The sequence below is a fragment of the Accipiter gentilis genome, chromosome 10, assembly GCF_929443795.1.
Source record: "Accipiter gentilis chromosome 10, bAccGen1.1, whole genome shotgun sequence".
Lineage (NCBI taxonomy): Eukaryota > Metazoa > Chordata > Aves > Accipitriformes > Accipitridae > Astur > Astur gentilis.
In genome coordinates, this window is record NC_064889.1 from 32976485 (window position 1) to 33000335 (window position 23851).

Sequence of the window (23851 nt, forward strand, 5' to 3'; positions counted from 1 at the left end):
TACTCCACTATGTAACAGCATCTCCACACAACTCCTCCCAAGTGCACTGTTATTAGCTGACAGTCTAGGAAAAGTTCAGTATTTGAAGTGTTAATCAGTATTGCTTATCTCTTTATCCTTCCTCTAATCATAGGCAGGAAATAAAGGATATAAAAGTGCCCAAAGGATTAGTCCTGACCTTTCAGCCTGTTGGAAAATATCACTTCTATCCTCTCCAGTTATAAAGATCCTTTATTTTATGAGTCAACCTCTTGTTGCTTCAGACAGACCAAAATACCACTTGTGCTCCAGACTCCACTTCTACCCATTTGTCTGAATGAAGTGCTAATGGCAGAGCCTGGTTTTGATTCCCCAGTCGCTAAACACTTCAAGGCAAAGGTCCAAACCAGAAAACAGTAAGAGCATAACTGAAAGGAAATCATGGACCAGAGAAAGGAAGACTTGGAGGTGAATGGAGGAAAACGGGACTAAGGAAAAAATCTTACACCAAGAAAACCCAACAGTCTGCAACATCTTTCCAAAGAAAAAAAGGTAAAAAGCCTCCCGTTAGGGGCATTTGTAACTACCTTAAAGATTACATTAGCCAATGATGGGCAAGGAACAAGCTAACACACAGAACACAGGGAAATTCCATTACGTATTTTGTCCTCTCACCTCTTTCTTTGTTAAACTCTTCTTTCCCTTTGCTCCTTCTTTCTCCTTCTCTTTGTTTTTCAGCCAACTCCATAGATTCTCTACAGGCAGAAGAGAAATTTCCACCCATCATAGCCTTACAATTTCTCTCAATAGGTAACAGAGGACCTAGCAGTCAAGATTTTGTTACTAATTGCTACTGTCATCATAACTCCACAAACTGTTAACTTATTTATTTAAAAGCTGACATACAGTGTCTGGAAGCCTTCGGTCAGATGGTGGGCTACTATGGGATGCTGGCGATGTATTTACCTGTCTCACAGCTCTGAACCCTGCATCTCGGTGACCATGGTTGCAGTGGACAAGCTCTGACAGCCATACCCAATGGTAATGGGGACTGCAAAGACGCACAAGGGCCAGTGGGGAATTCTTGAGAGACGGGATTGAGCTGGGAGGATTAGCTATACTATATGGTACACGTTTTCTTCCTCATAATGGAAAGTAAACCCTTGCTGGTTATTGTACACATGCTACAAGCCCAGAAGAGTTCTGGCCAAGATCTGTTGAAACTTGCTTCCATCCACAGGCCTCTCCTTGCCCTAAGGTAGGGGGACAGGGGAAGAATACACAGTCAAGACTGCAATTCGGCAAAAAGCTTTAAATCTTTGCAGCTACTATAAAGTCTGACAACTAATGAGAATTTTTAACATTTAGTACCTCAAGAAGACAGCCTACTCTGCTGGATGGAAATCCATCCACTCTCCAGAATACCTCATGACTTCCTTGCAGACTACAACTTGTCCAAGCATCCTTACAAGTTATTTAAAAACAAACAAACCAACCCCCAAAGCCATTAAAAAAATACATTCCAGTGCTCTGGGAACAAACTGGTAAAGAACAACTCAGTGAATCGAAGTTTGCCTCACCTTAATCACCCCAAGGAGGGCAGCAAAACCACATTTGAGATTTACACAGTCCAGGAAGGCTGATGCTCTAAAAAAAGCACACTAGGTATATATAAAGCACATTGTTTTATTGCAAATGGTTTTTTTTGCATACTACCCATTTTGCACTCTTCTGCATGACAGACCAATCTTCTGCAACTGGAAAAACCACTATCTCCCTTTTCCTCAGTTGCAACTCTGACGCTGAGCAAAAAGCTGCTGCCCTGACAGCACTGTTATGTACAGTTAAAGGTTTCTCAACAATCAGTGTCTTCAGCGTTCCCTCTAAACTTGCTTTTTTGCTCTGGTCTAGAGTTGACACTATTCAAAACATCTTGGACACATATGTTGCATAGTACAGAGTTCATCTCTTAACATCAAATCCTCTTCTTTTATCCCTCTCTTTAAACAGTACTCTCTATAATACATAGGTGTCTGGTCACCTTATTTCAGCCCTCCCTCCCCATTTAATATACCAATACTAGTGGCCTAGATCTCTAAATCCTGCAACAAGACTTTTGTTACTGAGATTAATGGTAGCTGAATTAGACCCTAAATCCTAAGTACAGAATAGTTGTTAATATTCTATCCTCCTGGGGGCTTAATGTTGATACTGCTTCTCTACAATGCCAAACGGAGTAGAAAAAAAAATTTGAAGGTCTGCTTTTATGCGCTACTGCTAGATAGTCATGTGACTGGAAAGCTAAAGCCTTCCACAAAACAAAAATGCTGCAATACTTGGATGATGAGGAAGATCAGGAACACTGCCCAAATTTGTAGGGAGTTTAGACACAGGACTTCGGTTTGACTCCCTGTGAAGAAAGGACTCCAAACTCTGAATCTAGGTTAGAATGTGAAAAACTAGAGTTCACAATTCTTCTGAGACAGGGTTTTAGAGCATATTGTTTTGTAACACCACTGTTATTACTGGGAATGGTAAGATGAATCACTGCTTATATAAACAATTCCTTTGACATCAGACCTGCTTTGATTAACTGGCCTGGTCCATCTGCCTCCTGGACACACTGGAGCAGGTGAAAGATCCTGCTCATTGTTTTTTCAACTCCCCTCACTATACCAACTTCATCTAAATCACTACAGGAAAAAGAACAACTCAATTTTGTTCTTCCCTTTTAGAAGAAATAAGAATAGTTTACATCAGAGAAAGGAGTACCTCAGTGACAGAACACAGCATGAACCTACAGACAAAAAGAAGAGCTGATAGCTCATGCTGTTATTTTAAGACTAGTAGAGAAGTGAATCTAATCTTCCCTAAACACAGTGGTTTCTCCCAACTCATACAGAGGAAAAAGTACAATTCTTAATCTTAAAGGGAAGTGCTTGGAACTTAATTCTTAACAGTTTCTATTTTCATTCACCTGTACAAATTGCTCAGATCCTTCATTATCACTGCACAGTAACTTTTTCAACATACCTATGCTGTCTGTCCTGATTCCAGTGAGCTTCTCAGTACGGCATATCATAGGTCATATTCATGTATACAGTAACATATTCATTCTCCTGTGCCTTGTTTCCCTGCAGCCTGGAGTCTGTTCCAGCATCTTTGCAAGCCTGCCCAACCTTGGAGTCTAACATCAATTCTGGCTGGGCTGTGCCCAAACAGCAGCTGATTACAGGCATATGGAAGGAAAGTGGCATCAATAATTCAAGCTTTCTCATGGTACCTTTGAACTTTTCAACCAGCAATATCACCAGCTGGTTGGCAGAGTTTTGGATAAAAGAAGAGGTGGGATTTCAGCTAGGCAAGAATCAGGCTCAGATGTAGTGTGATTAGGTACATCTCTGAAGAAAGACTGAAAAGGAGAGGTCATTTCCAATACCAAAACAAGTCTGCTATAACCTAAGAGGCTACCAGACAAGGCACCATGATTACTATCTAAATAAGAGCTTAGGCTAGTGAAAAGGATTAAATCATAGGCTTCTTTCTTCTGCATCCCTGGAGTTTTATTTCAGGAAGCCAAGCATGGATAGCTCAGCCTCTGCTCTCTCCTCCTTGCCAATATCAAGCTCTCTGCTGACAACAGAAAAGTAGTTTCCAGCTCAGCACTGAAAAGACAGCAAAACTGGCACCATTTTTGTCCTCATTATGCCTAAATCTCAGTCCAAATCAAACAGAATGACTAACTCTCCTTTCAACTTGAATTTCCAAATAAAGCCATGATCCCCTTTAAACAAAACTTTTGCGGACAGGTCAAGATTACTTGCAACAGGTGATTATGTCCATGCAACGTTGCTGTCTAATTCAGTGATGGTTTTCCCCTTCCTATGTCTTTCTCAAGAGAGCAGGTAACAGGGCAAACACAAATGCACAGTCTACTCTGTACATGCAGTCTCCCTCTGCACTCACCAGGTTGCGAAGTGACAGCATGGTCATGCAGGACTTAACTACTCTGAGGATGACCCTGGTTCTTCAAGGCAAAGTCCCCTTCTACCCCCTATCCCCTCCCAAAAAGGTTTTCCAGAGGAGCTGGAGATTAAACAAGATAAACTCAGGTGTGGCCAGCAACCAGAACAAGTGACCCTAACATAAAATGTGATGAGTGTTGTTAAGATAAGATATCAGATGCTTAACAGCATTAGTTTGGGTGGACCCTGTTTTCCTATCTCCTTCCAAGACCCCCCTGGCTGTTATGTACTGTACTTTGTCTTTGCTTCTTAGTGGATGAGCCTTCAAAAACTGGGCACTGTGCTGGAGAACTTAAGAAACACACTTTACCTAAGCTTTCTGTCACTGGATGGGCTGCTTCTTGTAGCTTATAAGAATGAGGCTGTAGAGCAACACCTTAGTTAACTATTTCATCATGTTCTTTTATTCATTATTTATAAATAACTCTCTATCCCTCTCTGCAAAGAGAGATCTTTTTTATAAAGCCCAGAATGACTGATGTTATCTGGATCATGACTTCCTTATCCAATCTTGGAAAAAAAGCCGCAGGCCTCTTAGCTCTAAACTTCTAATGTGTGCATGGCGAGGAAGAGAAACCTCTCTGAAAAATCCAACCCTTCACAGTTCCTGAGGAGGAAGTGACTCTAACAAACTCTATGTCATTATTAGCTGGAGCCTCTTCAAGGCTGTGTATACCCAAGGCAGAAGTGGACCCCACTGTTTCTTTGATTTCTTTGATTTGTCAGAAGTCTCAGTCTCAGATGGTATGATTGGGTTTTGCCCAAGGAGGATGACCAAGATGAAGGTACTGATCACATTTACTTTCTTATCAGACTACTGTCTGCTTTGAGCTACACCAAGATGAGAAAGGCTAAATTGATGCTGTGCAAATATTCCCTCTCCACCTCAGTCTCAAGCCTGTCTGCCTCAGCACCTCTAACCTGAATTCTCTGCATGAACTAAACACTGCATTTGTTTGTCTTTTAAAGTGCTCCTAGGAAGATGCTGGCAGTTTGTTCATATCTTAAGGGAGGAGGACATAAGCACTAGGCAAGATGAAACGTTTCCAGATTTCAGCTCTAGATCCCTGAGCAGACTGGACAGTGGAGTTTGTGGCCTGAGACTAGGGTTCAATGCCCACCTCAACCACTGATTTACCATGTAGTTTTGCCCAAATCATTGCTTCAATAACAAGACAGATTCACTTCAGACAAGTGTATGAATACCAACACAACTTGCCCTCATGCACAGCACCTTCAACATTTGGTACATGCAATGACATTTAAGTCATCTTTTGAACTAAAATCTTGTTTGCACTGCTCCAAATTTACTGCCCTTCTCTGACCATTTGTCTGGACACACAGGGTTGAGAAGGCAGTGCTGGGTGCAGTAAGGAGCTGGGAAGTACACTGGCTTCGCCGGCTATGTGCTACCCAGTACCAAGGGGAATTTCCAGCTGGCCACGTCCTCTGACTTAAAAGCCCTTTTACCTTAAAGAAACTGCTTTGAGTGGGGAATCCAGCAGCAGATGGAAGGAACACAAGGCTACATTCCTTGAGAAAGTACAAGGCTCCCCAGTTTCCTAAAGATTCCTTCATTTACACAAAATACCATGTCTTTTCAGTTAGTATTCAGCCACTATTATTTTAAAATGTTATTAAAGAGTGGTAACACATCAAACCCACCTTTTCAGTGCAAATTCTTATGTCTGCTACATAAAATAAAAGCATTGATGCTATTGCAGAAAAGAGAGGTAAGAAGGTAACTCAATTTTAAAGAATGGCTAAATCACATGAATAAGAGAATAGAAACTGGTCATGATTGAGCAGAGAAATGACACTGCATAAATTCACAACCACCTTGTTTGTTTGGTAATAGTTCAGGTAGCAGGGCTGGACAATGAAATGTTATATCTAACAATTTTTAAGATGAAACTTGATAAATGTATAAATAGAGTCTTCTCTTGGTTTCATTCTATAGCAAGTAGAATTAACAATCCAGTCAGGGTCCTGCAGCCCATAAAGCTAGTTTCTTCCTCTAGTTTGTGTTGTTGTTTTTTTGTTGTCGTCCCCCCCTCCCCCAGGTCTCATTGCATTAATATAAAATATCTGCTCTGTTCCTTCTATACCACATGCTGCCTCATACTGACAGAAAACATTCTCCCTTGAGCCTGTACCCGAGGCTATTGAGAGAGAATTCATGGCCTCCTACTGCTTCAAACCAGTAAGGCCTCTGCTCTCTCCTGCCTGCTGTTTTAAGAGGAGCTAGAAGGTCTCCAAGGTCCTCTTCCCCAGCAATAACCTGAGGAAGCCAAATAAACTATTCATGACTGCAAGAAGAAACCAAGACAATTAAGTTACATACGTTTAAAACAGCCTCCTTGAATATTTCAGGAGCACTTTGTTGCCCAATTGTCTGCCATTCAATAAGACTGGATGATCCTGTTACACTGGAAGCCAGCATCCCATGGCCCCTACCCAGAGGTCAGCCAAAACAACAGACCAACACACTGTACAGATGGTATTACACCCTGCTGGAGAGACAGACTTTATCTGGGTCTGAGCCAAAAGACTCTGCACTGTACTAAGACACAGCTCAGGCTCTCTCCTTTTAATCCCCTGACCTACCTCTGTAGCTAGTGTCTTAAGAGAGCAAACTGAAGATGCAAGGCCAGGCAAGCCTGTACTAACGTTAATCTTCCTGGTTTGGTAACCAGAGCAGGTAACAACGGTGAATAACCAGTAGAGTAATGGCAACAGCAGGAACTCTGGCATGACTAGAAATCAGCAAACAGGCCCATGTGTTATTCTACTGCATCTTCACTGCTATTGTATCCTGTACTAGCTAGAGTATAACTAAAAAGGATGTGATCTCTGTGATTCCATCATACTTTCTTTTTACTGGGCACACTGAGGTGCTTGGGTGGCCTCAAATAAGGAGCAGTCCTTGTTCCCCTTCCCCTTTTCTGCATAGCTGGGAACTGTGGGTTTGATACAGAATTCATCTGCGTCAGTGAAATGCCCAGGATTTGAACTGGTTTTCAAACCAATTATATGTGAATGCAAGACTTTCCAATTGTGTGGGCTACAGCCTTGGTGTGTGGCTGCCCACAGGGCCTGTTCTCCCATGAGAAATTACTTTCTCTGCAGAAAGCATCATAGCCCCAGAAGTGTAAATCAAACAATCAAAGTGGAAAGTTAGATTGTCCAGACTGAAATGATTACACCCAGGTATTTGAAAATCCCCAGCAGATGCTAACAAGCCTGCAGAGATAAAGATAGAAGGAATTACGCAGCTAAGGGGGAGGTTTCATATTACAGCTAAACTGATTTTATGACTGTGTCCTGGGATAGAGTTAATTTTCTTTCTAGTAGCTGGTATAGTGTTGTTTTGGCTTTAGTATGAGAAGTATGTTGATAACACGCTGATGTTTTCAGTTGTCGCTAAGTAGTTTTTACACTAAGTCAAGGATTTTTCAGTTTCTCAGGCTCAGCCAGCAAGAAGGTTGGAGGGGCACAAGGAGTTGGGAGGGGACACAGCCAGGACAGCTGAACCAAACTGGCTAAAGCGATATCCATATCATGTGATGTCATGCCTAGTATATAAACTGGGGGGACTTGGCCCAGGGGCAGAAGATTGCTGCTTGGGAACTAGAGCGGTATCCGTCAGCAAGCAGTGAGCAATTGCATTATGCATCACTTGCTTTGTATATTCCAATTATTTTATTACTATTATTATTATTATCATCATATTCCTTTCTGTCCTACTAAACTGTCTTTACCTCAACCCATGAGTTTTACTTTTTTTTTTTTTTACCAATTCTCTCCCCCATCCCACTGGATGGCAGGGAAGTGAGCGAGCCGCTGCATGGTGCCTAGTTGCTAGCTGGGGTTAAACCATGACAGACTGCCATCTGAAAGGGGCCACTCCTTCCTTCCAGTGTCTTCTATATTCCTCAGGTGTTTCCTTTGCACCAGTTCTGGTGGTTATTTTGGTGCAATTTGACCTTACAGGTTAGTTGATCTAACGCTGAGCTTCCTCTTAAATGAGTGGACCTGCTTGCCTGCAATTGCCTGTGCTGATTATTCCCTTACTCCAAATCATAAGGCAAGATCATAAGCCATTGGTTCAGTTGACTGATTCAGCAAAATTTTAACATAGTTAAAAATAAAATTGAAAAGGACAAATATGTACTAGGAGAAGAAAAGGAGTAGGAACAAGTGACACAGGAGGGCAGAACAGCTCTTAACAGAAACACCACAGATATGAAACTCTTTTAGGGCTCCTAAGCTCTGGAAGGGAATAAGGAGGAGCGTACAGGGAGGTTAGAGTACCTAGAAGAAGGTTTGGGTTTGAAACTTTGACAGATTCTCTGTCAAAAGCAGATTATCCTATAGTAGAATGACAGACACTTTTGTGTGATATTGGGCCACTTGTGCTTTTTGTGCCCTGTTATATTGCCTTTACAGTATTGCAAGCACAGATACTCTTATCATGCTTTGCTACCAAAGATCTGGGAAAAACGGAGTGGTTTGCCTAGCCAGACACTAGAAGACACACTCAGACTCTTCTCAAGGGGATTGCCTCCAAAACTTGCCATTTGTTTTATAGGATGAAGAACATTTTCTCCCACTTAATATTAACAAGCCTATCAGTACCTCATGCTCTATTCCACTGCAGATATTTAATTTCCTTAATCTTCTGTAGATAGATCCCCATTCATTTTATGAGAGGTCTCATCCGTCCCTATGCACAGGAGATAGCCTCGTAAGTAATAAATACCTCTCAATAGATATCACCTTAACAAGGAAATGATTTATAGAATTTGAGTCACTTCCATGCAGTATATGTTCTAATGGAAAGTTTCCTTTCTGTGCATAAGCAGTCTTAAGACAAGCACATCAGTGAGCAAGTTAAACTGCTGAACAAAATCTGTTCAGTCTTATGAAACAAGAAAAGATCACAGCTACTATCTACTGCTTCTTGTCAAAGAAAATCTACCAGTGTTAACGGTACCTGCTTCCCATGTTATTAACTAATGAGGCACATGGAGCTCTGATACATTCATTCATGGTGGTGATGATAGCTGCTGAGAAACAAGCATTTTTCTTGTGCGCTAAAAAAAAAAAATCGCTAGGTTACGATCTTACCCTCAAACAGGGTTTTCTAATGGTTTAACAACTCAACCTCTAAGTAACAGCTGAATGGGCACAGAGAACAGTAGGGAGGAATCTGCCTATGCAACATCATTAAATAAAGTTGAAACAGACTACGAGTGGTTTCTATCCAACCCAAGGTTAGACTCTTTGAAAGTGCAATGCACTTCAGAGAAATGACATGATATTATTTCACTTTGAAATTCTAACGTTCCACTTACTATAGTCAAAACAAGCCTTTTTCAGGATGGACCCTGAACTTTGCATGACATAAGTCATAGTGCCTCGACTCTAAGACTGCTTTTTAGTAAAGACTTTCTGTGCTTCCTAAGCCTTTAGGACTGAGGCATTGCCACCTGCTGTGGAGTCTCCAAAAGGTCAACTAAGTATAAAATTAAACCAGTCTTTTTTAAAGGTTAATTCCATGGTAGGTAACTACCACTTAAGTGCTTAAGTTTTATTATTTCCAGAAAATGTGCCTCACAGGCCTAACTTGATAGAAGTGAATTTCCTTGAGATGGATTTATTATTTTTTTTTAAGTCCTCATTACTCTTCATTAGCATTCAAAACATGTTCCTATAATGAAGGTACAGGCAAATATCATTAGGTCTGAACTGTGAGCAAAATGTCACAGCAGTGACAACGGTCACAGGCCATCAAACCAATTAAGGGCTATCACACCTCCTTTTGTCACAAGCCTGTGTTTCATCTGCTCTTATCTGTGTCAGAATAAAGACAAGAGGATGTACTTGTCTATAGAAAAATCATACCCTTTAAGAATACATCTCCCAAATTCCACTCCTGTGGCCACCAGGACAGATGCTCTTCCAAATCCAGTAATCTTCAGACTTTGCACTTTGGAATAAAGCTCCCTCAGCAATAGCTTAAACCACTTTCAACTCAATATACTGCCTAAGTTAGCAGGTTCTAAAATAATAGTAAGCCTTTACTTGAACCTGCCATATTTACTGCTTCCTTGGACTCTTACCTGCATCAGGACTTGAGTTGTAACAGCTGACTCAGAGATGTCCTTGTGTAGCAGATTTGGTTTTTTTAAAAGCTCAGCCTGTTTTTCAAGGGCTCAGCACAGCAATTTGATAAAGCTACGTTCCCTTTAAGGAAGGAGACTGTGAGCAGAATCGGAGCTTCATTTTTTGAAGTCCCTGCACTAAGCAGAGAACAGGAGATTGACTTTAAACAAATGAACAACATTCAGAGTTTCTTTAGGAATAAGCACATAGTATACAGAGTCATTTGCCACAGAAGCATAGAGATCCATATCTTTTGAAGGGGAGGAGTCAGTGACAGGCTGGGCTCTGCCTATGGAGATACAGGTCCTTCCTACCTAGGATGACTCTCCCTGCTGCTGTCAGCATGTGTTGAGGACCATTCATCTTAAAGAGAACCCCCTCACCAAAAAGCCATTTTAAAATATAAATTAGCTCTAGACACAAAAGAGCTGGAGAGCAGCAGTCTCTATGCATTTAGCTGGGGAAGAAGTGTGCAGTGGTAACAGACGCACATCAAAGTACCTTTTTAGCTACTTTCCTCTCTACTGAAACAGGCCACAAGTGGAGGGAGCCTTTTAGCTCTCCTGCCTTTGTTGTGCTCCCAGCAACCCTCCTCCTATCATCCCCAGAGTTCAGCCAACACTTATAAAAAACACACCTTCATGAGATGCAAGAGGAAAATGAGGAGTTTGTTTACACAACCACGTTTCATTACAAGAAAGTCAGTCCCTCTGGAGTCCCTGGCACAGCTGACTGACCTTGCAGGTATGACTTTTGCCAGCACCAGGGCAGTCTCCTTTTCTGCTCAGAGCTGGTGGTGGAAGAGACCACTTGCTTGAATTTCCCATCTCCCTCCTTTGTTGCTTTGTAGCTTTCACAGTCCTATTTTAGGCAGCAAAAGCAGAGGTTGCTGCAAAGCCAGTATAAGGAACGGCATTGCTGACCCTCTGCTGACCAGGGGATGGACTCTGGGGCCCAGCTTGAGGGTAAAGTGTCAGGAAGGTAGAGTATTCCGTGCATTTACACCATTCTCAGAACTCATTCAATGGTGGCAGCCAAGAACAGCATCTGGACCTCACCCAGGTCAGGACACATCAGCATGTTTCTAGGGTACAAAAGTGCTTCCTGGGACTGCCCTGGACTCCTGTAGCCCTTGGTCCACCATTACCACAAAACCCAAAACTTTTTAAAGGCACACCCGTAGAGAGCCGACAGTGCCATGGCCCGCATGCACAGGCAAGCTGTCCTAAGGACACTCCCGCTGCTCTGCGCAGAGCCGCCTGACAGGAACGGCCATGGCGGACGGCAGCGCCCTCTGCCGCCTCGGCCAGAGGGGGGAAAGGGCGGGAAAAGGCGCCGCGTCCCGCTCTGAGGCGAAGGCAGAGCCGCCGGGGAGGGCGGCAGGGAGCCGGGCGCACAGCGCTTGAGGCGAAGCATTTTCCCTAAAGCACCGTCAGACCCCTTAGCTCACGGCTGTCACGGCTCGGAGGCGAAGCAGGAGAGGGCTGAGACCCTGCAACAGCTGTGAGAGGGCAGGTTCAGTCCTCCCACTCGAGAAACACGTCTCTCAACAGAGGCCATAGTGACAGGAAGCATAAAAAGCAATGAAGACTCACCTCTCGGGTGGCTGTGGAGCATCGAGCCAAGAAGGGAAGAAACTCACCCCTCTCCGCTGACATCCAGCTGTGGCCTCAGCCCTCTCTCCTGACATGGAAGCCTATGCAGTCTTGCGGCTACACACAGCCAGTCAGTGGAAGATGACCATTTGCACCGAGAAGAGCATTTACTTCAGTTGCTTACTTCCCATGCCACAGGGAAGACTAACTAAAGGATAAAGTAGTTTAAATGGAGAAAATCCCCTTTCCCTGCAACCATTTACTATTATCATCGTAGAGCTTGCAACTGCCACCAGACAACTCCAGGCCACCTCAGTCTACCTACCTCCACAGGCACAGCATGAAGAAAAGGCCCTTCCTCAACCAGAAACCACTATCCAGACATGTTTGGCAAGGGACTCTGCTTGAGAGGGACCATTTCTACCCAGGCAACAGTTGGAACAAATTAATCAACAGCAGGATGATCTCAAGGGCCATCTTATTGCTACAGCAGCGTTTTCACATTGGGTTTTGCTAGTCCCCTTCTAAATTGCACCTAATATGGAAAGCTTGCCAAACACCTTGTCATCATCATGTCAGGGGAAGAGGTTGATGTGCTTGCTGCATAGCAATAATCCAAGCACTTGGGGCTTGTGGCTGACAGTGAAGGCATCAAGTTTTCTGTGACCAAGGGCTTGTGGCAGCTACTGAAGAAATCAGTCTTCTCCAGCTGGCTTACCTCAGGGAATCAGCTACATTTGCAACACAACTTTAGCCTTTGCTTGAGAGAGATCACCAAGTCAAACAATGTGGTTTAGCAAGGACTGTTGGGCTTTAGAAGAAAACTTCCACTAAAGTCTGTCTCATTCTTCAGCCATGCCAATTCAACACCAGATCCCAGTCCTGCTCTTATTAAAGACATCCCAATTCATGAGGCCACATAGGCAGTGACGTGCTTTGCAGGCTGAATTTAGGATTACGGTCCAGGCATGCATTTATTCTAGCTGCACTAGATACAAACCATATTCTAAGAAACAGACCAATTAAGCTGTAAAAAAATTTCATTCTCTCACTAACCAGACAAGCCTCTGGCCTTATGACTAAGATGAAAAGTACTTTTCCTTCCAACATTATGTTCTTCTAATAGAATCATTAGACAAATTCAGCAAACATTCAGTTGCTAAACATTTCAGGAAAGCTTGCATTACTATTGGGGAAAAAAAGAGGCTCAGGCCAAGCTTTTCTAGGACTAGAGAATCTTGGCACCACAGACGCAACCCTATAAAAGAGCTCACATTACAAGAAAGCATTTGACCTAAAACTCAGGCCACTATAAAACAGTGTCCCATATTAGGTACCCAGTATGTGTATTCAGATGTGGAAAATTTGGGTTGTTCTTTAGTTGTGATCCAAGACTTTCCCCTCTGCAGAGAAACAGGTCTGCAATGGTTAGGGAACATGCTGCCAGCGTGGCTATAAGAAAGGATTTTTTTTCAAGCACTGGCAGCCAGTGTTAACAGCAGCTCAGCTCCTGCAGTGAAGGGGCACTTTACAGTGCCAGACCCCAATAAGACTGCATAAAGCAGAAGGGGAGAGCACTGCCAAAGCCTGACTGGCAGTAACATTAATAAGGGCCAATGAGCCCTCAGAGTGCTTCCAAGCATTAAGCATTAGCTCTCGGAGACAGCAAGCTTCTACGAGATCCCAGACAAGGAGAGTTCAAGTGAAAAGTAGACATAGGCACAAAACTTAAGGAGTTTGGCAGCAGCTGAATCCACTGATCAGAAACAGGCTATTATTATTACTGTCAGCTGATGGGCAGACTAAGGGTAAGAGCAAGGCTCAAAAGGCAATTCCTGTAAAGGAAGAGATGCAGAGGGATTTTTTTCCCCATTACATTCAAAAGCTGCTTACAGACGTTCACTGAAGACTCCATCCTTCATGAACATCTCACTCCATCATTGATTCTACTTGCTAGTGGTTTTCTGACAGCACAAAAAATACACCCTAATTCTGAATGTCACAAGCCTTTCCATCCTCTCCTGCTCAGCTCAGAATATAATTGAAAGCACAACACATGAGTTCCAGGCTTCCCCTGCTTTGCCCCTTTGCTATTTCTCCTGCATTTTAGGCACAGCAGCTCTAAAAGGATTCTTAATGCCTCTGCTCACAACAATTAAGTCAAGCAGCTTACTCCAATGAATCCTTCAGCTGTAGGTTTCAAAGCATTGCTAGGAAAAATCTGCCATATATTACCACACATCCTAAACTACTCAATCCCATTAACAGTCTGGTTTATGCTTTAAGGAAAATAACAAGAAGCCTGGATAAATATGTTTTGTTTTCAAATCTAAATTCACTTTAAGGTGTACGAATTATGACAGCATTTGTGACTTGTCTTTTTCAGCGGACCCAGTAGATTTTTCAAGTTATGTGGGTGAAAATGGGGAGAAGTTATAAATTGCTTCTGCCCTTTCTGAGCAGAACTGCCATGCCATTTACCCCAAGCCTGCCAGCAAATGAAATACTCAGAAAAGGCATTAGAATCAGTCCATCTGCAAGGAGCAGAAAGAAGCAGCTGGGTGCACCAGGATGATACACATGCACAGGATCACACCAGCTCAGAAGCTGCTGATTAAACCACAACTTCCTGTAAATTTGCAGCATCAGTGCCTGGCACAAGAGGTAGAAAGCAGCAGGCCACTTTTCTGTTAGCCTCAATCCTGCAGCAATAGAAACAAGGAAATAATGAAGCTAGTAGAAATAAGGAAATGGAAACTACTTTGTCAGACCACACTGAGTCAGAGAGAAGGTACTCTGAAACCTCATTAGCAATAAATTAAGTCTCAAAGGAGATACTAATACTTCTAGAAGGAAGGGTGCCTGAAACACCACCTGAGCAACAGCAACTCTGCAACCATATTCTCCTGCAGAACAGAAAGTGTCACCCTAGTACTCCAGGAGACAAAGGATGCCTCCGCCTTGCTCAGGAAGATAAAGACAGAGCAGCCCAAACCAAGAAGACTTCCAAGGAGAGGTTTCCAAAGCATGTCAAGGATGACAGCTCAGCATCTAGTCTGGGAGCATTTAGTGCTTTCTCCCCGACTCTCATAGTGCTAACAAGCAAGTTAGAGGAGAGAAATCAGAGAATGCTCTGATTTTTTTCTTAGCTGGAAAAGAAGAAAGTGGTGTTAGGTGAGGGACAAAGGAATCAAAAAAATTAAACGGTAACAAACTGCTCTATGCAGAGTTTCACCAGTTTAAATTCAAAATCCATTGGCTGACTCGTACAGCAGCATTGCCAGATCAACTGTTTCTCCCTTCAGTGTGTTATTACCCAAGTTATTTCAGGAAAGCTAGCAGACCACCTTCCAGGGACTATAATCTGAACCAGTGTCCTTTCCTGGCAACACGATGTATGGATTGCAGGACAGTGACACAATCAGTTTGCTTGCCACAGGCATCTTCTCCAAACCACCACCTTGTTTAAATGAGGCCACTTAACCTCCAGGAGTGCTCTTTGCCTCTACAGCTCAGAGGGGGACAGGTCTTCTTCAAGGGGTAAGTGGGCATGAGCCTGTTTGTTGCCAATGTGAAAGAAGCTGCTGATGGAAAGAATAGATATGAGCAGACAAGGATCACAAAAGGGAATTCAGAGTTTTATTTCCAAAAAAGAGCAATGTAGCGTTGAAACAAAAATCAAGTTCAATTAGTTTTCCTCTGATTTGAATGGCTACAAAAATAGATTCTACCCAAATCCATAAAGCTAGTTAACAGTACCATAACAAATAAAAACCAAAATTACTCATTCAGATACCACATACAGCAGTAACAGAAATCTAGCATATATTATTTAATGGTTTTTTTAAAAAGTAAATTTCTAAAATGTTTCCGTTAAAACTGAAATACCCATAAGATTTTAAAAAATTGTACAAAAAATAATTTTAAACCAGTTGGAGGTAACAGTGTGCGTTTATTAAAATCCTGCACCAAGGCAGTAACATTTATAATTTAAAATCCAGCCCAGTAGAAAAGAGAAATGTGCAAACATTTAAAAGTTAGATGTACTCAGAGGCTTGTGGTGCATCAGACCTGGCGATCCACTTCTGTCCTAATGCAAGGCAGGCTCCAAGAGGAGATGTCTCTAATGAGGCACTAAAAGGGGAGGCAGAGGCAGGCATGCATATGCATGCAAGTTGCAGCTCACTAGCCTGCGATACAGGGAGCAGTGGTGCCCTCTCCCCACGGACGGTTAGCCCAATCAGTAGTGTTATGGCACTCAATCCAATGCCAGAAAGTCCTTGATGAATTCTGGTCAATCTGCTTTGGGATAGAGGAATGCAAGAGCCATTTTAGAAAACAGAAGTTGAAAGCTAATGAGAGCTAATGAGTTGATATACTCAACAGATTATTGCTGTGAGCTCTAGCTACCTCTCTAGCTTGCTTTCTGGTAAGGCTAAGAGTTAAGCAGGAGCCTTCAAAGGATTTTTAGCTCTTCCTTTAAAGCTGATGCAGCATATTTACTCATGTGGCACAAGGTGCTGAACAGTGCTAGTACTTCACTCAGTCTGCAGATTGCCATCCTGAAAATTCAGGCCACAGTTCTGCACTATTGCAAACCATTTAAACAAGCTGAATTTTATAAAGAAACGTCATTCTACTTTCTGCTTCCTTCGGCTGTCTCACTGGGCCTGAAATATCCTTAGCCTCACCTACCTCCTCCATTACTTAGTCCGTGTCCTAATGGACTTCTTGCCAAATTTCTTTCTGCATAGCTCCTGCAATGACACAAGAAAAGATTCATTATTGCAATGCAGTATCATCCCATCCACTCCCAGCTGCTGACAGAAGACGAGGATTAGGTAGTGTCCAGAGGAAGCGCGCACAGCAGAGCATGTCAGGCAGTCACTTATCCTTACACACCAGCAGTTACCAATCCCACCAAGCTTCCTGCATCCGTTGCAAACAGTAGTCCTTTGTCTACACTTCCGTAGCCCCTGTCACCTGAACATCAGTATTCTAGGGAGACAAGATAAAGCCCCGCACCCACGGTGGTAGCTTAGCTCTATTGTATAGACAGAATGGGAGCAGAGATACTGAACATGTCCAAGTGACAGTTTCAAGCCAGATTAAAACTCCAGAGTCCCATCCTCGTCCAACTAAGCCCATATGGCCTGCCCTTAGATCAGTATGGGTTGACATGAATAGAAACCTGTATGCGAATACTCAGAGTCCTGTTCCTTTGGGATGTGGGAATGTGATCTCTCCTGCTTTTCGGAGAGAAAGAGACAAAGCATTATTCATTAAAAAAATGTCAAGGGACAACACGTGAAAGAACCTGCCTCTCTCTTACTATTGTCCTTTGGTAGTTTGTGGGACACATATGTGACCAGATTCTAGCACAAGGATCCCTGCCATCATGTTGGGCATCCCCCTGCTTTCCAACTAGAAATGCCCTCCCTTGCCAGCCCCACCCACTAGGAACAGAAGTTGGTTGATACTCACCCTCTGCCCCCTTCCAGAGTACTCTGGATCTCCTTCAGGACTTCTGGAAAGCAGAGAGTTAAAGCAGTGAGCCAAACCAGTGGAGATCTGCTTTCGGGCAGCAGCCTAGACACATTCCACCTCCTGGCTGAATAGCCTTTAAAACCTGCCTCCCACAACACAAGAGGTCAGACCTGCCTCTTCAACAGTACCAGGTTTTTACTGAACAGGCTGGCATAAAGGACTGAAGCAGTCATTTGCCAGAGCCCCAAAGGAACACTCTGCTCCAGCTGTCATTTTACACAAGTCCTACTGGAAAATAAAGACCCTTCTCTTATCACAGCAAATGCAGCTATGTGGAACAACCCCAGCCTGAGGGCATGACTATCTGTCCAACACCTCACTTCTACTGATTCATGAAAACCCAGTATTTCTACCAGTCTTGTGTAATTGCAGATCCCTTGGAACCAAGGACTGGAACCCACAAAATTCCCAGCAGCTTTCTTCTTTTCCCTCCCAGAAAGGCACCTGCCCTGTCAGTAGCAAGACTTCATCTCACTCACTTTCATCATTCAGTAAGGCATGTTCCATCAGCCTCTCAGACTTCCTTTCTAAAAAAAAGAGGAGAAAAACAGCTGTTACCCAACAATATTTTCCCCTTTTCATGAAATATGTGCAGTTTTGGAAACCTACAGTAGAACTGGATTTATTTTTTTTTCCCCACTAAGTACATTTTTACTTTACTGAATGCTTCACAACTAATCCTTAAAGCCTCGCACATACTGAATTGTATTTTCCAGCAATACTAGTTTGGCTAACAGAAGATCTCATCTGTAATTTCAGACCCTATCTTCCCACAGCCTCTTTCTTCCAGCAGGAACTACATCCTATTCTTTCAAGGCTCTCTTACCACATGCAACTTACTTTAGAGCTAGCAACTACTGCCTGCAGGCAGGTCACAATGTTTCCCTCATGTCTCTCCTTACTTTCCCCTTTCTTAGAGAATATCAACTGTAGCAACAGGAAAGATGTTTCAGGGTTTACACATCACCATGCTACATTTACTGCAATTATTTCTTGCTTACCATCTTCTCCATAGTCACCCGAACTCCTTCCTGATCCCCTAGAAAAGGAAAGGAGGCAGAAAATAAACACTGACTCTGAGGCATAGAGGTGCAGAGAATTCATGTATACTGTTGGCAGCTAAATTGTTTGTTGAACAAGGATGTAAGAAGGGCTTCATCACATGTTGGTGATGCAGAAGTCTGCAAGCACCAGAAACCTTTTCTGAACTTTTGGAATAAGATTCCTATAGGATCTCCATGAGTGTCAGATCTACTGTTATTCACTGATGTTCCAAGAGGAGAGGAGGAACACTGGGTTTCCCTTCACACAGCAACAGTTCAGCCTCATCAGTAACACACAGCCCCTGAAGTATGCAAGAGTCAGGTGTCAGTAAAACACATCATTAGGGAACAAGTAAAGCAAGCCAGAGCTTACAGTTTATGACTCTAGCTTAGGGATACCAATTCCAGTGCTTCACTAATTTGTCCCACCGAAGGACTGTACTGTACTACAAGTAGTAAAACCATCAGGGAGAAGGTTACATTTCCTCATGCCAATCCATCTAGAAATGTTATTAAAAAAGACTTCAAAGTCTTTTTTTTTGTGAAAGATGACATTCTCTATAAAATAATTTGTTGGAAACAGTCGAGTAGATCTCACTACTCAGACACAGTCAGTGTGCAAGAGTTTTACAGACTTTACCTGGATTTTCTTACAGCATTCTCCATGCCAGACTTGTTGTGTACATGATTGTTGCTTGTAACTTCTGGCATGTCCACAACGCACCGGGGCTCCACTAACCATTTAGTAGAAAGGGAAAACCTCTCAAACTCCGACGGTGAGATCAGATAGAAACCTAGAGATGATTGGGAATTTATAAGCAATTCTCAAGTCCAAGAATACAGTTCCAGAACTAGAGGTGATCCAAAAAAAGAACATATCTAAGCATCCTCTATGTTTGGCAGAAAGGGTTTGCACTTCCTCCTATGTAAATGAGGAGGAATCATTGAGGAAGATATTACCCCAGTTTCCCAAGGATTGGTTAACCTAGAGACTGGGCAATTTAAGTTTATGCTGAGAGATAATTGTATTGTCCTGTGCTGGCACTTATGAAAAGCAGCATAGAAAGATGTAAAAACCAAACCACAAAGCAGTGATCCACCTTCAGCAGCCATAGAGTGTCAGATCCCAGTTTTACAATTTAAGTGTTGAGCCACAGGCATGTATAGGAGGCACAGTGCAGCCATTTCCCCAGTGCCTGCTGCTAAGAGAGCCATCCTCTTGACTCTGGACAAGAGGACGGCGGCCACATGGAAGCTACCTATGGGGCACATCCAACCTGTTAGCTGAAAGCTACTGTATTCATTAAAAATAATGGAATAAACTCACTTCTGCTTCTGCTAATTCACACATCAGTACCTGTTGACAACTGGTACTGGCCAGAAACCTATAATGAACATATTCAGGTAATATTGACATGTATACACAGCCAGTTCTAAACACTAAGCCCTATAAACCCTTTTCAATTATCTCAAACACACAACAGGGGTAGACAATTAGGGAGAAGCACACCTTACCTTGACCATATTTGGTGAAGACACAGGATGCAATGCCACTCACATCCTCTTTGCGGATGCAAGGGTAGCGGATCTGTAACTTGAGGAAGGGCAGTGAGATAATCTGAATGTCTCCCAGGTTAGTCAGGACAGCCAGGTCATTCTCACTGTAATCATCAGTCTTGCAGCTGCCAAAGTTTGCAACCGTCACCTTTCGTACCCTACAGCCTTCCAGGGCTGTCAGCTTGAGCTTCAGTTTGGAGCTAACCTTGGGTAATGTGAATACCTGTCGATAGAAACAAGACACTGACATCTCTTTCCCTGCACAATGGGCAGCGGCCACACCCAGGACATCTGCTGCTCCCTCCTTTAACAATGTTTTCATTCACAGTGAATACACACAGGTGTAATCTGAGTCAAGCTGGCTCCCCACTTATGGGACAAAACGTAATCGGCCATAGACAGTGTTAGAATCTGTTTCTGTTCTGACATCAAGCAGTTTTACCCTTCAGGCTGAAAACTGCATTTCTCCCCCAGTTCTTTCAAACCCCCTCCATATTTGGCTACAAATTATTACAGAAAGAGAATGGGGTTTACACTAACTGGGTGCTTTTCCACATTAAAAAGCCAGGGCCAGCCTCCAGCAAGCTACTTCAAGTCTTCTCTTTTACGCAGATCGGTTAGTGTGCAAAACAGGAAGCTTTTTAGTTGCTTCATAGAAATGCCTACCAATTCCTGCTTCTGTACTAACCACAGCAAAAGCTCTTTCCCAAAAGCAGAGGCAGCTTTGTCCAAAGAGTACAATGAAATATAGGAATAAAGTTTCTATAATCAGCACGTGCATCACTATGCTGAATACCCAATTTGTCAGCACACACCCGATTTACGGACTGCACCAAACAGAAATGCTGTCCTAGGGGTGTTATTCAGGTACAGAAGAATAAGCAGTCCCAAGAGTTATCTTTCTGCTAAGCACTGCTCAGTGCTTTAGCAGATTTTATGAACAGTCCATATGCACATTCTGGGTGACACTTACCTTAAATTGCTCTTCAGACACCACCAACAGTTGATGGCTTCCTTGCATATCGGGACTCTTAGAAAGGTCATGTGCTACTTCTAGAGGTTCTGGGAGGGGATTGCTCCGTCCATCCAAGACAAGTATACCCACAACAGGAGCCCTGTGCATCAGCTGAATCTCTTTAGCTAGGCAAGCAAGATAAGGAGGAAAATAAACAGAAAAACCAAATAGGAGTCTAGACAGAGACACTCTGTTAGAACCTCACTCACGTCCTCTCAGAGCTGGAGACCTATACAATGTGGCTACAGAAACCCTGCCTGAAAAGATTTAGTAGTTAAAGCGTATTTGGACTGAACTGGTTCACGTTAAATAGTAACTATTATTACATAAAGAGAGAAGGTCCAACTGCCTGAATAAGGTCCATGTGTACTGAGGCTTGACAGTAAACTTCAGTGACAGCTGATGCAAGTTTAAATTTCTGAAGTCAGTAGGAAATGAGGCTAAGGCATGTCAAGTAGTGCTGGAGCTTACTCTCCAGTTCAGTTGCTGCAGTGAGCATTGCTTAGGTTCAGACACTACTACATTTAGCTTCACTCTCACTGATAAACAGCAGTAATTGAGCTACCTTGCTTTTCTGTATGTAACTTGGTTATATGAGCAATAGCTCAGATCCATTAGGACCTTGCTTTCACAAGGCATACTTACCCTGCTCTGCCCTGACAGGTTCATCCATCCTCCTCTCTGCTGGAGGAACACGTAAACAGAAGGCATAGACTGTACCTCCATTGGTGCCTGCCCACAAGGATGGGCAGTGGCGGGAGCCTGGAGCAACAAGAAGGCTCATGAGCAAAGCACCATCTGTGATATCCTTGGATAAGTGCTTTCCACTAGCTATACACATCCTCCCACTGTTTACAACCTAAATATCTTTATATTAGGGCAGACTTGCCAGGGAAACTACAGGTTCTCAGCACTTTTCCCAATATGTGTCCATAAGGAGCCCTGATAAAGGACATGGCATGTGAGTAAAGGGAACAAGGTGCTGTTTCCATCAGACACCACAATTGCTGCGTCCAGTTTTCATGTATTTATATCACATATGAGCAGCATAAACTTGTGCATGATATCAGTTTGGGTTCTGATGCAAAACCAGCCACCACCCTCACCTAAATTAAAAGGCTTTGCTGGGGGCAGGGGTGAACTTCAGTGTAATGAGACAAGGAAAAGCTTATACTAAAAAGTCAGATGTCATTCCAGCACATTTGAAAACCATACATAAGGGCTACATCCAAAAATGAACTACTACTTGCCTTGGATTAGACAGCAGCCAGAATGGCTAAATAACAATTCTGCATGACAACATATGCTCTTGTTCTATATTAGTTTTTCAGCATAGCACAAAGTAGGACACAGAAGGTGCCAAATTTTCCTGGCAGTAAATCCTAATACGTTCCTTGGCAGAAGGAGGAAAAACCCATTTGGAAGAAAGGAGAGATGCTTTTTTTACTCACTGTCTCTCAAGAAGGTATCAGCAAAATATAAAGTTCGCACAAAGCCAGTGAAAGAGTCTTCTGCAGACCGGGCTTCAATCTTCCGCTGGACTGGAGCCAGTTCCATTTCCTGCAATGTGTCTTGGTCAAATTTGGCATTTGCTTCTTGCACCTTCAAAGATGAGAAGACATTTTGTCAAACAGGCAAAGATGTAAGGGAGAGAGAGAGAGTAAGAGTGGCAGCAATAGAGAGGGAAAGCACCATCATACCAGAGAAAAGGTATATTCTGCATCATATGTTCAACTACAGAGAGCACATCTTCTCTAAAAATGTGATTATTTTTATCTAACAGATAGCAGCATCAGAAATTGCCATTTTTGCCCTTATGCCAATAGCTACCGGCACCATAGCAGGACTGCAGGCCACCTCCTGCTCTAGGCAGTATAATCAGGACCCTGCATGCTCCAAGCTGTAAATGACAGGACCCCTGAAAGGTGGACCCCTCACCTCTGAGGCATTTCCACTACCTCCTCGTCGCTTCCTACCGGACACCCGGCTTCTTCTGATCCGCCTGAATGACTGACGGAGGGACTTCTTCAAGGATTTCACCCGAGACAGTGGGCCTTCTAAGGCCAATTGGTCACTGGGATGCAGTGTACACCTGAAAGAGGGAGAGAGTAGGCATATGGTCACTTTTCACTGGGTGGCAATCACTCCCAAGAGTCTAAAAGGACACACACAAATGTTGGAACATGCTTATATAATTCTTGGACATCTTTGAGGACAGAGTCCAATGGGGTAGGGCTTTTGCTACACTGACTGCTCTTGAGAAATCACTTATCACAACTTGCTTTGTTAGCAGTTCTAGGCCATCTTTAACAGAGAATTACCAGAGACCTCCTGGAAAGAAGACACTTACTTAACAAAGACCAGTCGTTTTTGCTGGTGGTCAAAAAGCCCAAAACCATGACTGGTACCAAAGGCCACAAGCTTCCATTCAGAGTGAAGGGCCAATGAGGTGACCACAGCTGGTGGTTGACATTGGACAAGGACAAATGGCTGAAAACCAGCTTCAAATTGAACAGGTCCATCTCGAGTCTTTAATTTTTCGTGACCTTTCCATCGATAGCCCTCTTGGTCCTGCAGGAGATCTGCTTCAGCATGGTCCACAACATGTTCTGCATCTTCATCATTCAGTTCCATCACCAGGACCTGAAAGGAAGAGGACAAACCTTGCTACAGCTTTTACAGTTCAAACAGTCCTCCAAGCTGCAGGCATTCTCAGTAGCTGCAAAACTACAGCATCTCTCAGGGCTGATAAACAACATTAGATAAACTCTAAAAATACAGATAAGAGAAAGCAGGGAACCATGAAACAACATTTCCAGCAACTGGATTAATTTGCCAGTATAGAAATTAATATTTCCAATTTTAGCACATCTCCTAGTTGCACTGTGACAACCTGCACTAAAAGCAAGATTTATGATGACT

At 43.1% G+C, this 23851-nt stretch overlaps 1 protein-coding gene across 1 annotated transcript in view; it reads right to left on the reverse strand.

The window, feature by feature from the left end:
* Positions 1-15428: 15428 nt before the first annotated feature.
* LLGL2 (LLGL scribble cell polarity complex component 2) overlaps positions 15429-23851 on the reverse strand; it is a 33727-nt gene continuing 25304 nt past the window's right edge. Inside the window, exons 15-26 of the mRNA XM_049812170.1 lie at positions 23280-23572; positions 22868-23021; positions 22381-22531; positions 21575-21691; positions 20888-21054; positions 19873-20137; positions 18998-19151; positions 18316-18353; positions 17794-17841; positions 17252-17294; positions 16463-16524; positions 15429-16069 (exon numbers count right to left, since the gene is read on the reverse strand). Coding sequence (XP_049668127.1) covers positions 16062-16069; positions 16463-16524; positions 17252-17294; positions 17794-17841; positions 18316-18353; positions 18998-19151; positions 19873-20137; positions 20888-21054; positions 21575-21691; positions 22381-22531; positions 22868-23021; positions 23280-23572 — 1500 coding nt within the window. The 3' untranslated portion in view covers positions 15429-16061. The remainder of the gene's footprint in view (positions 16070-16462; positions 16525-17251; positions 17295-17793; positions 17842-18315; positions 18354-18997; positions 19152-19872; positions 20138-20887; positions 21055-21574; positions 21692-22380; positions 22532-22867; positions 23022-23279; positions 23573-23851) is intronic.